The sequence below is a fragment of the Rhopalosiphum padi genome, chromosome 2 (genome assembly GCF_020882245.1).
Source record: "Rhopalosiphum padi isolate XX-2018 chromosome 2, ASM2088224v1, whole genome shotgun sequence".
In the NCBI taxonomy this organism is placed as follows: domain Eukaryota; kingdom Metazoa; phylum Arthropoda; class Insecta; order Hemiptera; family Aphididae; genus Rhopalosiphum; species Rhopalosiphum padi.
The window spans coordinates 19,607,226-19,623,082 of NC_083598.1; the positions used below are offsets into that span (position 1 = coordinate 19,607,226).

General features: G+C 28.5%; 1 protein-coding gene across 5 annotated transcripts; it reads left to right on the top strand.

The window, feature by feature from the left end:
- Positions 1-142: 142 nt before the first annotated feature.
- Positions 143-11,579, top strand: LOC132920630 (uncharacterized). 5 transcript variants are annotated; one of them, XM_060983146.1, is made up of 13 exons: positions 143-335; positions 3,262-3,367; positions 3,451-3,542; positions 7,305-7,414; positions 7,556-7,678; positions 7,757-7,885; positions 8,573-8,716; positions 8,836-9,001; positions 9,116-9,260; positions 9,393-9,583; positions 9,655-9,843; positions 10,076-10,132; positions 11,119-11,579. In XM_060983146.1, exons 1-13 carry the CDS (start codon positions 171-173, stop codon positions 11,350-11,352), a joined length of 1,851 nt encoding a protein of 616 aa, XP_060839129.1. In that variant the 5' UTR covers positions 143-170; the 3' UTR covers positions 11,353-11,579. The 5 variants fall into 5 exon arrangements, with proteins under 5 accessions (XP_060839129.1, XP_060839127.1, XP_060839125.1 ...); XM_060983142.1 differs by having other exon boundaries at positions 148-335; positions 7,757-7,879; XM_060983145.1 differs by lacking the exon at positions 143-335 and adding an exon at positions 2,743-3,099.
- The last annotated feature ends 4,278 nt before the right edge of the window (positions 11,580-15,857 follow it).

Below are 15,857 nucleotides of genomic sequence, written 5' to 3' on the forward strand. Positions count from 1 at the left end.
CGTAAGACCAAATATTTGATCAGTTGCGCCGATGCAAATCGATAAAATATCGAAAAAAGGGATGTACACGTAGGTGTACTCGCGATCGACGACAATGTGGGCTTAAGTTTTCTTTTTCCCGACATTTTGTACGCACACGCAATTCGACGTCTCTTCGCGCGTACGATAATATGCGATTTACGTTAATCATCTTCAGTGGTATGCTGCTCCAGAGCGTTGTCGTCGATCATCGTTATTCGGTTACGGCGGTGTTCGACCCGGTGCAATTTAATAGAATAACGAAAATTCTGACGTCTGAGCGAGGCCTGAGCGATTCGCCCACCTGTACGCTCTTGGTAACGTACTTCTCATAATACTAACCTACTATATTTATTTATTTTATAATATTTAATAAATGACCGTCGTCACCGGCGTAATTAAAAGTGTTGTCACACATCGCGATGACACATAGCAAAACGCACACATTTTAACTATTTTCGGCGTTTGATCTTACTCCTGGACATTTGCTAACCAGATAGCTGCAGACATAACACCATTTACCTACCGCAATACAATATAGATACATATAGGTATGTAATGATGTCTATTATATACGTCATGTTTTGAGCATTTCGGTTGGTAGTTTTTTCGTTTTTATTTGCTCTGCTTGCTCGTAAATGACAATCGTGTATTTCTGTCAATCGCCTACCCAGTGCGCATTTACCCGCAAGCAGCCAGGCAGCGCGGCGTCTAATATTAAAATATAATAAATAATAATGATAATTGAGATAAGAGCTGATGAACGTGTACAATAATAATTATATGTATACTTTATAGGGCCGTATAGTGTTATTTATAATAAGATTTTTCTTCGATAATGATAACCAGCCCTTATACGTATTGATAGGCGAACCGCACAATAGCGTCATGTATATATCTCCGATAAGGGTAGCTCCGCCTATTCACAAAGTTGGTATTTTATGTGTAAGCTTTGCTGCCTGCACGTTTGTTTTCCCACCAAAATTTCAATTTTCGATTTTGTTCTTTTTTATTGTGATTAAAAAACTATTAATCGTAAATACTTGACATTTTCACCGAATATTTGTATGATCATTTTCTATTATACACAATATCAATTTAAAAATATTTTGACTCTTTTAAGCTATTAAATAGTTATTTGTTATGTAAAAATGCTTGACAATTAATTAAAACAGAGTTCCTCATAAGTTATTCGTTTATCAACTATAAACAAATCGAAAATTTACGGTCACAAATACTAAATAAGCCTTTAATTTTAGAATTTCAACAAAATTCGTAAAATCTTAAAAAATTTTAAACTATTTTGTCGTTAGAAGTTTAAATGTTATTCTTTCATATTTCTTTACTACGTAATATGAAATTAATAATAAGTTTTTACACCTTTATGAAAAAAAAATATGATCGTTTATTAAAGCTCAAATTTTTACGACATTGTATATTCACTTTTCACTTATATAAAATAACTATTTCTCCTTAAACTTTTCCTCATTTTTATATTTTATGATCATTTTTAATTAATAAACGAATAATCATATAGGTACCTACTTAAATTTTCACCAAATGTTTATAATATCATTATTTTCTGTATTTGGTTCTCAAAATATTTCAAATTAATGCGTACACTTATTAGTTTTTACTTCAATTAACTTTATTTTCCACTATAAAACATTTCTATTTTTAAAAAATTCTTAGGGGGGTCAGGACCCCTGGACCCTCCACCAGTTACGGCTTTGCCTAGGGCCTACGATTGTACTCGTATTAATCCGGGGCTGCTGTAACTTCGTCATTGAGACCATTGAGTATAGATAGGTACCTAGATCAGTGTAACGGATGTATAAAAAAACAAAATCCGGAGACGGTATTTGTCAACTTATAATTTATATATCATCACTAAGTATATTTTATTATATAATTTTGATATTGATTTTATAATATTTTATTTTTTCTATTTAGGAATTTTATATTACTATTATATACCTATACGGCTATACCTATTCTATTTTTACGTATAAAAAGGCAAAACATATTTTTTAAATGTCATTGCAGCGTAGGTACCTATAGTAAAACATAATAATAATCGTAAACGTTGTAAGTCTTCGCGAATAACATTTTTTAATCACAAAAATAATGTTGTTATTCTATATGTTTAACTTGTTTAAGTAGGTATAATGTAGCATTGTAGCAAATTTACAGACTATTTTATATAATATCAAATATGATAGACCTATAGCTATAGGTACTAACTACTAAAATATGCTGCATAAAATCATTCACATAATAATATTATCTATTTAGGATTAAAATAATGATAATCATTATTTATTATAAAATATATTAGTATATAATAATGACTAATGAAGACGAATTTTAATTGTTACATCACAAAACGAGTGTTTCATATAATATGGTTGTTTTGGTAGTTCGCAGCAAATTCCAAGGTGAATGTATTTATAATATTTATATATCAAAATAGGTACCACCTATACAAGACGTACACACGATACATGTGTAATTTAATTTTTTTTAAATTTTTTTTTATGACGGATAGACGAAGTAAAAATATAGTCATAATAATAATAATAGTGTGTTCATGACGACGGCAGCGTTTAGACACGTGCACTTTTTGGCGCGCAATATTAATGGCGATTTATAGCATCCTTGGAGATTCGTAGGTGTGTGATCGCGCCCTGATTATGATCCATTCAATTTTTCGCATATCACCTTCTCGGCCCCCGCGATCTTTGTCTGCTTACTACGCTGATGTGATACAAATATACAATAGCACAATATACAACAAGTAACAACCGTGAACGCCGAACCGATCAGTCCGTACCGAGTTGTGATTGTGAATTCATTATCATCATTATTATTTGCCATTGTCGTTTGAACAAAAATCGAAAGACATTTTTCAAATTTTTTCTCAACTTTTCTAAAATCAGTAAAATCCATCTTGAATTGCGTCGTTGTCTGATATCTACTTTTGCACATCACACTTGTACTCATACCAATCAAATCATTTATCGAGTCGTCATATATAATATATATATATATTGACCTTTCGATTGACTTGCAAATTTTCTGGTAAGTGTCCAAGTTACCAATTGGCTACCCGTTTTGGTCAATTTTTTTGATCCCACTACCGTCATTTGTGTTTACGATTAAATATCTTCTCTGAAAAATGTTCACTTCACTGTGTATTTAATAGTTGTGTTATTTTTACTATTAATTTACAAATTTTTTCAGAGTGGATTTGTACATACTACAATGGGAGAAGCCGGTGAAGAAGTTGTATTATATGTTTACGATTTAACTGGTGGTATGGCCAAGTCCTTAGGACAGTCGTTATTACGTAAGATGCTAAATAATACCTACCTAATATTATATTAGAATAATATACGTTAACTCTACGTGATACATATAAATGCTTTGCAGAAAAAAATATTGAAGGTATTTGGCACACCGCAATAATAGTATTCGGCAAAGAGTATTTTTTTGGCTCTAATGGGATATCAGTATGCGATCCAGTAAGTACTATGTTTTTTACGAATTTGATTTCAATGTAATTTTATTGTAATTTATAGGTTTAGGTTAGGTAAAGTATGTAAATTATACTTCAATCATTTTTATTTTTTTAATATTAATTTTACTATATTTAGTATATTGTTTATAAATGTAAACAAGATCTCATCAGAACATAAGTTTACAAAGTAATATGTATCATGTGTTAACTCTTGACCTGAATTTAAAATTTGTAATTGATTAAAATAATCTTACTAAATAGGTTTATATAAAATATAGTAGGTATGATAGTTATCTGTTCAACCTAAACATTTGAATTGTTTGATAAAAATTATTATTATGAAGTAGGTACCTGGTACTTATAGAATAATTTTATATCAATTGTCTATATATCGTCAATACTTATTATTTAGAAATAAAATTTGAAATTTGTATTTTAGATTCCATACATAATATATATTTTAAATTAGACATAAGACTAAACATAGATATTTTCCATTATCTATTTTAAAATAGATAATAATACAGCATTAAAGAAACCTTTAGTTCTGTCTATATTAGTTAATTTATCTATTATAAATCTGGGTCATTATAAATTGTCTTAATGGTGCGTTGTGCAAATTAATACTTGATTTGTGTAATATCAGCAACCTAAAAATTATTCAGTTTATCTTTTTTTTCTCTTCATTATTTTTTACTGATTTATTTTAATATTGTTTACTTGTATCATCATCAATATGTATTTGTTTTTTCTACTTTAAAATGCAAAATATTTATTACATTGTATACAATATAGAAATAACAATGTTTTGTGTTGTAATAGATATTGGATGAATGATTTTATTTTATTATGAAAAAGATAATTTATGTTTTATAATTTAATTATACAATACTAGCAGACCATAACTGTCTTCCATTGTTAATGTATATATTATTAATTATATAGGTATTGTCAAATTAAATTTTTTATTTTATTTGTCAATGTATCATAAGCAATAAATGGATATGGCTCCTATAATTTTTACAAGACAATTTCAAGAAAAAAAATGTTCCATTCCGCTTAACACTATCCTGAATACTATATCTAGTAATAAAATAAAATATAAGTTTGGTAATAAATATGATAGGTATATTTAATAAGATGAATTTAATAGTACATTCTTTTTACTTATTAAATTTATTATTATTTTGCAACTAAATAAATTGATATGAAATGCTCAACAGACCTTAATGTATTACAAAAGTGTAATTGTAGTTGTATTTGGCAATAACCCAATGATGAAAATATCTAATGTTATTGACGCCGTTATATAAAACATTTCAAAATAAGATATCTATAAACTATGTGTGTAATTATTTTTATTACATTTTTATTAGAATAGCCAAAAATAAATAAAAAATAATGTTATTGGTACAATCATAAAATAATTATCTTGTTTCTCTTACTGTATTGATTTTATGAGCTATTAAATAAAAATCTTACAAGATGAATAATTTGCTTAACAAATAATCTGTATATAATATATATATATATAGTATGTTCAAGAATATAGGTAACAATGGTAATAAAAAATATTTTATATGTATGCCTTTAAATTTTATTCACGTTTTTCTTAACATAGAAAGTTATACTATTTTTTAAAAAATGCAAATTTTTAACTTTTACATCATAACCAAATTTTTTGTGTTATATCACTTTTTAGAAAAGTAAAAATTCTTAAGTTTTCAACTTCAATGTATTTTTTGATAAGAGAAATGACTCTAGATTTTACTTTATTTTTGTGTTAAAAATATAAAATTCTTATTTTTAGTATTTTTTAATAATTAAGTAAAACAAAAAAAAATAATAAAAACGGATTTTTTTACGCAAAATTAGATTTTGACTAGGTAAATCGATTTCTTATTTAGTTTAATTCAAAAACGAATAACTGTAGTTCTTTTTTTCATGTTTAACATTTTCTATACATGTCACATGGTATTATTTAGTCTTAATCTATGTACTCGTATTTTGATTTTTTTTTTTATAAATAAAATTAAATAAATAATACGTTTTTTCTAATATATATATTATATATATTATTATAATAACTAATATATATATATATATGTACATGTTTACATATTATAGGTAGATTATATAATATATACATTTTAGATATTTTGTTGAAATTCAAAAATATTCTTCGTAAGAACCTTGAAATTTTACGTTTGTTTTGTTTTACACAATCATATTTTCAAAGTATTTAGAATAAATATACTATTTTAGCTATGAATTTGTATACCACCATATTATTTACAGAGTTTTTCGAAGTCTGTAATGATTAAAAATTAGTTATTAACTAAATAATATATGATGTAAATATATACTTTTATAATAATCAAATATTAATAATATTAAAAATAATTATAAATGCAATATTTTTTATTAAAATTAATTTAACCTACCTTATTTCTAATAGTTAAGTAAATTATTATAGTAACAATATACATTTATCTTAAAATATACTTAGTAAGATAGGCCATCTTTGCTCAGAATTGTTTTTCATGTGTAATAATTTATCTTTGAATCCAAATTTAACACGTTATTCGTTACAGTGACTTGTTCAATAACGAGGTATGCCTGTTGTACCTTTACACCTTTAAAATCTAAAAAATTGTCTGATTGAGAGTGGGTTAATGTTTGAACATGTCATATAAAATTACACGAAAATAAATAAAATTGTTGATACTATTATTTTATACGATAAATACTGCATGAATAGAAACTTTAAATTATCCTCAGTTTGTTAAAAAAAGAAATATTTATTTAAACAAAGCGGAAAGAGGACAACTAAAAAAATTATTTTGCTGCGCATGTCTGAATAAATATTGTAAATTTAAAAAATGTGTAAATTAAGTTCTACATGCAGTCAAAATTAAAATTACACGAATCTAATTCAAGTTTGTGAATTTGAAATATTTTATGCTACCTCTATTTTCGAACACACTCTATAATGGAGGATTGGCCAAATGTTTTAAAATTCAGTTGTGTTGTCTGGTATTATTGAAATTAGTATTTTTTTTTCCGTAGGCTTTCAGTTATAGGTAATGATAATATTACATTGAAGAAAATCAACTGATTTTTAATGTGTTTAATAATGAATATAATATTATGAATATTAAAATGTACGTATTTATAACCTTAAAATAAACAAGATAAGTCTCAAATAATAATATGTTTATCTAATAAATTAATGTATTAGTAAGTCGGTTGAAAATTTAGTCTTTAGGAAAAGTAATTTTGCAGATAGTCCTTTAGTTCCTTATGATTTGATTTATTGATGTTTTATTTATAAAATAATTTTTTTTTATCATTACTATGAATTACGATCAAATTAAATAAATGTCCCAGATGTTACAACATAAATTATTGTATAAAAATGTTAAACCAAAATAACCAAAATATGACCAAAATCATTTTCATTTGACTAATATTACAGAAAAACACTATACTTAAACATTATTGTGCATTATACAAGAACATGTCTTTATTATAATTATCTTTTAGTATTTAAATGTTTGCTGAATGCTTCGTCTATGAAAATCTATCCCACATATCACTATTTTGACACCATTCCAATTCAACTAAATCCCACTCTGTTCGGTCTAAAAATAAATACACAGTATTTCTAACACGACTATGTGGCCAATCGTTGCATACTTTCAGTGGAAATAATATTAAGCCCTTCTTGTTTAGTACTTAATGCTTATTCTTTCGGTTATTCTAGGGCACCACAGCCTTGGGAAATCCATTACGTACCCATAGTTTGGGAAAGACGTGCTTGCCGGAAGACGTATTTCAAGAGTATTTGCGGGGACTAGAACAGGATACATTCTCGTAAGTATACCTAACCTATATGATCCATAGTGGAATGATTTCGAATACGATATGTCGATATAATACAATATATTCATAATAGTATAGCACCTATTATTATTTATTGGTGTGTTAATAATATCTTATTTTTTGTCCCTTTAGCGCAGACAAGTATAATTTATTACGACACAATTGTAATAATTTTTCCAACGAAATTAGTCAGTTTTTATGCGGGAATTGTATTCCTAATTACATTTTAGATTTACCAAACGAAATACTTAACACGTGTGTACTTTTATACATTTACATTTTTTTTAATATTCTAAAGCATTCCTATAGTAAAATATTTTTCGTTTTTTTTAGTCCTTTTGGTCAACAATTGGCACCAATTTTAGAATTATTCTCCAACAGTATTGGTATACATCCAGGTGTAAGAAGATCTGGGTCCGATTTCGAGTCTCTTAACAACGATATCGATTCTGCCAGGTATAGGTAATGTGTATAGTTTTTTTTAATAAAGTGATGTAATTTATCTTTTAGCTTTCACTTGTTATAACATCTATTTTAATGATTATATTAACAATTTTAAAACTGTTATTTAGCAATTAACAAAATGGCGTTGTTTGTGATTTGTTGTTTCAGAAATTAATGATATCATCCTTAAATGATATCAATGATCACTCCTCCTTAACACTTCCATCCACGATCATGGCCATAACATTAATTCAAGCTGCTCTCTTCAACTAAAAATTATTGCTCTCTAATTTGTATTTCGTTTTAAGCTAAATATAAATAAAATATCCGTATTTGTTTGTTATGAAATTACAAAATTAAATTAGAATATTTTATTTACCATATTTTTTAAAATAGTAAAATATTTTTAAACAGTAATATTTGATTTGTTCATGACATATTTATAATTCAGATATACATACAAATTTGTTACCAGTGTAATACCTACTTTTGTTGAATACAAATAAAACTTAGTTAAAATTAACAATTTGTTGTCATTTTTGTAGTGTATATAACTCGTGTTATTTTTGTGATAATATGTCAAGTATATTATTTTATAATATATTTTTCCTCGTATAACAATATTAAGATGCGTGAACAAATAACTCTGAGCTTATTTTATTCGATGTCGGCAGTTCTTAATGTTTATTCTCTATCTATTAACAGAAAACAATCAGCGTTATTAGAAGAAAAACGAAATAAGTTAAACGAGAAACTAGAGAAAAGAGAGAAAAGAAAAAAAAAAAAGAAAGACAAGAACAAACACTTAAGCGATCAATTTTGTAACGAGTCTGAACCCAGCTCTAGTAGGTAGGTGTACTGAACTTGTTTTAAATGTATATATTATTATGCGTTTATAATATTTAATTACAATACGAGTTTACACTTAATATAACTCGTGTTGCTCATTGTTTGTAATTTTACGTTAGAAAGTACTGCGATAATCGCAAAAAAATGTCTGAAAACGGAACAAATGGTGTAAATGTGCCTGCAACTGCAATCGTGGAAAATGACGCCGATGACTTGGAAAGGAAGGAGCTCGAGTTAAAGCGTAAAGAACGCGACCCGCCTATAGTGTTCCCGGATACCATAAACGTAGGGTTAAATACACAAATATTTACAATATATTATTTGATCGTAACTATAAAGTCGCGATCTTTACAATAATATTGAATGATATATACCTAATTGAATCAATATAAAAAATAGGTACAAAACGAATTGGAACGATTAGTGGGTCTGATCGATGGCCGCATAAATCCGGACGACATGCAGTACGTCGCCGAACTCGATCAGTATATGTTGGAGAACGAAGGCTCTTGGGCCCTGGGCGAAGGTTTCCTGTCATTTGTCGGTCAGTGTGATCGATAGTGTAGTAGAATAGTAGCAGCCCTACTGACTAGTATACTTTACTTACTATCTACTTACAATAATTGTACAGTTTTGTTCATAACAAAGTTTGCGCTAATGTGCATGTGAATTACAGGTAAACTATTAAACGACGATCAGCTGGTTTCGGAGGTACGCGAGACAATATTGAACATTTTGGCAGCGGGTGCACTCAAAGACGACATTATTTTAGTGTTGCACCAGGACAGAAGGGAGCACATACTTATGAATTACGCTAACGGATTTGATAAACTTCCTCTGCTCGAACAGCTAGCTCTCACTTTATTCGTCAGTATATTGCGAATATTCATCGCCAAGGTTTCTAAAATTACTCATCGTGGGCGTTTAATCATTTTCAGATGTGCAATTTGTTCGAGAACAGCAGCACTTCCGAATGGCTTTTATACATATCTGAATGGCAGCTTGGTTCCAGTTCGGTGAGCAACATACGGGTGACGACTAAGGTGGCGGTGAATTCGTTGTTGTCCGAAGACAAGGTTCTGCAAGACCGAGGCACGGCACTGGTACACAACTTGGCCTGCAAGGAGGTAAAAACGGTGGTCTGTATTGCTTTTGATATATACATAACTGTAAAATTAAAATAAGACCGTTATTTTATTAAGACGTTACCCTTTATTAAATAAGTTGCCAGTGATGTATATTATGTATCTATATATAATATATTATATTATATACTTAGTGTTTCGCGTTGACGTGCACTCAGTCGATTCTGCTGAATGACGTGTGCACGTTCTTCCCTGCTCGTTTAACTGTTTTCAGAAAATGTTAAAAAACCAAAACATTCGACGACTGTTACCCGTGGGATCGTTTTTTAAGGTAGACATAATATATATATTCCAATATAAACGTGTACGTGGCATACTGGCGTTGTGTAAATGTGCTGAGCATTCTTTCTATACTGTAATAATATATCATAAACAAAAAACACGTGGCCAAACATTTTCTTATTCTTACCTGTAAATTGTAATTTACCAGCCTTTCTATTATATCGTTGGTGTAAGACAAATAGTATTCGCGACTTGAATTAATTTATATTTTATCAACACCGAAGAACCTATTTTCTTATACAAACTATTCGTCATTTATCTATTGCATTTAAAAAATGATTTAAATCTTAGTACACAAGTAGATAACTAAACTTAGTTCACTGTATATAATAATAATATCATATAAGCTAATGTTAATATTGAATGCACGCAAAACTCCATTTTGTTTTCATTATTGTTTTACTTATGTTTATATATTTTTACTAACATTTCAATATTTCATTGTGTTTAACAAAAAATATGGGAAATTTCTAAATATTCATTTTTATTTTCATTTGTAGTTTTTTTCGGATTTATAATATTTTTTTTTATAATTTATTTGTGCGAGATAGATTTTAATCTGTTATAGGTTTTATAATTTTTTTATAGACAATATATATTATATTTTTTCATTATATATTAGACAATTATGCTCAATTATTATATATCATTCTTTTGATACAAGACATAACCGTTCAAGAATAAAATACTATAATTTGTTATTATTGCTTTGAGTGTTATTTACGAACGCCTTTTTGGATGTATCTATGATATGTATGAATATATAATATAATTGTGTCACATTTGATCTTTGCTACTTGTTGCTTTAAGTTAGAGTTTTTTTTATTTTTTTTTTAGATTAGTACAGATAGATCAATATTCTTCAAATTTCTAAATAAATGATTAAAATAAATAAATAACTATTGTATAACTAATAATATATTTGTATTTACTTAATAGTGATACAAAACTGATTGTAGTTAAATTTTTTTTAAGGTGTTTGACGATGTAGTTGTGGAACTTGCAATGGCTGTCTTACAGTATTTTAACAGCAAACCCAACGAAGAGAATAGTTTTAGATGTATGAAGTCTCTGGCCAGATTTTGTCAAATATCTAGACAGGATGTACCACAGTTGGTACAAATGATTGGACCACCACCGTCTGCTTTCAAAGGCATATCGAATAGAATCGATGAACAAATCGCTGAAATTCAAAATTATCTACGTTGAAAAAAATTTTAAATAAATTATATGGATAAAAGCATTTTTTATGATAATTTTTTAACTCTAATATGATGTATTTTTATATGGATTGTCCAAATTAACTTAATATTTATTATTCTTAATTCTTGATTTATTAGTCTTATTTTTGTTTTTGCATTTCAATCTTTAATATATTTTTTAGTTGTGTTCTTGAGTTAAATATTTGTTTAAATACATTTGAGTTTTATTTTAAAGTTACACCTAATTAATAATTCAGATACATACATTTATATATTATTTAAGATTATTAAAAAAAAAAAATAATGTACCTACCTATACCTCCTATATCATTATCACAACCATAAATAATATTTATGAATCAGTTTTTTTTAATATATTATAATATTTACTTATGAAAATATGCTGTGATTTCATTGTGAACTTTCTGTAAGAAAATTTAATATGCATCAACAAATAGTGTTGAGCAAGCACAACTAGAATATATTTTTTATTTCCTCACAAATAATGTTATTGAACCATAAAAAAATAATGAATATTGTTATTCATAGTTTAAATATGTAATTTAAAATAAAAGTTATAATTAAGTATAAAATACATATGATGAATAATTATGAAGTAAATTTTCAAGCATTAGCTATATAAATGTGCACATTTGATATATTTTCAACTGAAAAACAATTTGCAAATTTTCATAATTTTAAGGAATTGTAACATTTTTTTTTAAATAAAGGTTGAAAAATGTATAAAGAACTTTATACTCGATTTTTTATGAATTACTAACTACAAATTTCTATAAAAATTCCATAAAAATCGGTTCATCTGAATAAAAAAAGAAGAACCAAACCACAAATGTTAATACTAAACTGTATGTGTGCTAATACAGGGTTCGGCAAAACACCTACCATATTTCAAGAGGCAGTTCAGCAGTTGCAAATAAACAAACAAAGAAATAGAAAAAAATCTTTTATTTTTTACAAATAAATAATATGCTATATTTATTTATTTATTTTAAACATTATATCGGTTAAGTGGTGTCCTGAGGACAGTGTCCTCCATTATTAACACATTCACAAAGCCTTTCCCGATAGTTTTCCATAACTCTTCGTGTCATTGCTGGTGTAATGGAGGCCAATGCCTGGTGATTGGTTCCTTAAATGCTTGTAAGGATGCGGGGCGATGATCGTATACTGTGCCTTTAAATATTCCCCAAAGAACGTAATCACAGGGTGATCCATTAAAAAATTTAAATTTAGAATTTTTTTTTAAAATCGCGTTTTATTTTTTTTTTTATATATATGTAGTGTACTTATTTTGTTTTTAGGTAAAAGAGGACAAGTACTTGATAAAATATTGTTTCTTGTTTATTCAATACAACAATAATATTATCATATGTAAATAGGTATCGAATGGCGTATTTACAGTAAATATATGCAGTGCTTGATTTGGAAAAAAACTAGAAAGGGGGACTCAGTGTCTCAGTGGATGTTGGATGAACGAGCGTTTCACACAAAATTCAATGTCGCATTACTGTGGGGTGCAAAGCCCCCACATCCCCTTCAGCCACCTAATCCTCAAAAATCATTAAATTTATTATATAAAAATATTTTAAAATAAAGAAACATTTATTTATTTATTACACAACATCCAATGACATTATAATTTAAATTACGATTTATAAAGATAGATAACATATTATTAATAACTCATCATCAATACACCTACAAAAAACGTATCATGTATTATTACATATATACTACAACTACACCCATGTACATGAATACAGTATTGTGCGACATAAACGTCGTCGAGAAACACAAATATGGTATATAGCACAACCCGTGGTTGAAGCTACCAAGAACAACAAAAAAAATATAAATACGATAAAATGCAATAATTTATTGAATCAAAAAAACAGTATTGTACATCGACAAATGGGCGTCGAATCAAATGTATATTATATTATTATATAAGTGGAAATTTAAGCAATAACAATAGAATAAATATCTCGTACGTCGATCGGCGTCCGCGATCCTATATGTGCAAAAATAAAAAAGAACGAAGAAAAACGTCCGGGGGACTGTCGTCGGCGATCGCGGCGGGTACGAACGCAAACGGCGAAGAAATCGTATATACGCACGGATTTCAAAAGATGCAAATTACGCGAATACGAAACGAAAGGGTTGGGAAAAACTCTGGAAAAGTCTTAAAATCTCGTGAAAAGTTTGTACATAATAAATAATTGTTTAATATTTTAACTTTTCATTTTTTGTCCGAGAGGGGGAGGTTTTTCCATTTTTATTATTCTTATTCCTAATCTTATTATTATTATTATTATTAATATTACTATTTTTATTATTGTTATAATTATTTTTATTCTTATAATAATTTTTATTTAAATTGTGCGTTTATCGGCGATTGCACTATTGGGGTTTCGACGGTTTCTTGTTATCTGTCACAGAACACGATACCGGTCCTGCATGTGTAATCGCTAATGAATCAGGTATAAACGGCATAACGACCAGCATTGACATTCACCGTCTGTCCACCATCGTAGCAAGACCCACCCCGGGCAGACTTGCGCGATTAGGGAAGGCATGAGGTATCTATATTTTTTGTCTAAGATTTTTTGATTTTTAACATATTATGTTGCCTGCACATTATATTGCTTGTACTCGAATCAGGTATAAAAGGCCCGGCATAACGACCAACATTGACATTCACCATCTGTCCACCGTCGTAGCAAGACCCACCCCGGGCAGACTTGCGCGATTAGGGAAGGCATGAGGTATCTATATTTTTTGTCTAAGATTTTTTGATATTTAACATATTATGTTGCCTGCACAATATATTGCTTGTACTCGTATTATTAAATAGTGATTTTATTCATACCTATTCGTAGCTCTAACTAACATTTCCTTAACTTAAGCTCTGGTATGCACAAACAAAATTCGACCTTGGCCTTGTTCCGTGGCCTATAATACAGGGGCGCCATTTGGGGTATCGCAGGGCATACATTGGTGTCCCTATTTTTTCCTATAACATATTGGCCTGCCTTAATTTTATACTGCGCCGGTACAGCTAAAATGTAATAAATAAACTTTTATAATAATTTTTGAAAAATATTTTATAAATAATATAATAATATATTTTATAAATTATTAAAAATTTGTAAAAATCAATCTTACGTTATTCATTTTGCTAATTATTTATAAACTCTTAGTTTCAAACTTCAAATAATTTAATGATACAAATAACTGCAGCATACTAATATCTTACATTGATTTTTTTTATAATATATTGCTTACAGCTTTATTTGTATAATCAATAATTTTATTTGAATGATAATACTATAATAGTCATAATTATTTATTATAAATTGAGGTGCTTAAGTTGAATACTTAAATGTATGAATTATATTTATAGATAATGTCAGTATAATCAAGATTCAAAGTAAAAGTGTGTAGGCTGGTTCTAAGACTTCTACAAATAGGCTAAAATGTATACATAATGTCGCGCGCCCTATCTTTTATGACAGTAATACATTTTGAAATTTATTACTATGTTCTGATATGGTGGACAAATATGGCCTGCTTTATAATTTGGCAGCCCTATTTTAAAACTGAATTGGCGCCCCTGCTATAATATAAGCCTGACACCGTTCGGGCAGTGCGTTAGTGGTTGGTTTGTTGCGTTTGCGTACACACTGTTCGTCACATCATATTTGCATATTTTATTTTTTCTGTTCCCGTGTTACGCGATAAACAGTCATTCGTAGGAATACGTTATTCGTAAGTATTCAAGTACGTTTCCCAAACAGAACGTATATTTGTAAAACCCCGTTTCCTGTGCATTATCGTCATTGTCGACATATGCGCAGAGCTACGGCGGGTTACGTTCCGCAGAAATGACAAGTCGCGCTTACGTCGGATTTAACGAGCAAGATGGCACAGTTCCAGTGACTCGTCAGAGTTCCACGTTACGGGTGTATCGCCCGTCTCGTGGTGCCGCTGTAATGATCTGACAACGCGGGCGATTCGATGATTCTGATCCGATTATTCGGTGGCTGTGACGTCGTTGAATGACATAAGAATCTGTTCGAAACATTGTACACATTACGAAAACGTTATGTGTTTTTTTTTTTTTTGGTAGTGTTTGTAAAATTGTAACGTACAATAATTGTCTATTATACAAAATTTTTTTTAGTAATACATATATTCACGTTCATTTAGTTAAGTTTATTATTTATAAGCACCACCTAGTTATGAATATTTTTTTTTTTATAGATTTCCTATAAAAATGAGCAATTAACTCAACTGTGGCCAATCACTGTTAAAAGTGAATTAGTATAAAATTTGTTGAAAAAACACTCATAGGTTTGACATCTTCTTCTTACATATATCTAATATAATAAAACATGAAAAATAGTCATGTTCACAATATCGCAGCGGTCGCATAGAAAAATGGTCTAGGTGTGGTCGCCGCAGCCAAACGATTGATTAATATTAATTCAT

Excerpts from the sequence above, each read along its gene's own strand:
- LOC132920630 (XM_060983146.1), top strand. The coding sequence starts at position 171 with ATGCGATTTACGTTAATCATCTTCAGTGGTATGCTGCTCCAGAGCGTT. Across the intron at positions 8,717-8,835 it reads TCTGAACCCAGCTCTAGTAG|AAAGTACTGCGATAATCGCA; the intron begins GTAGGTGTACTG and ends ATTTTACGTTAG. Across the intron at positions 9,844-10,075 it reads ACAACTTGGCCTGCAAGGAG|AAAATGTTAAAAAACCAAAA; the intron begins GTAAAAACGGTG and ends AACTGTTTTCAG.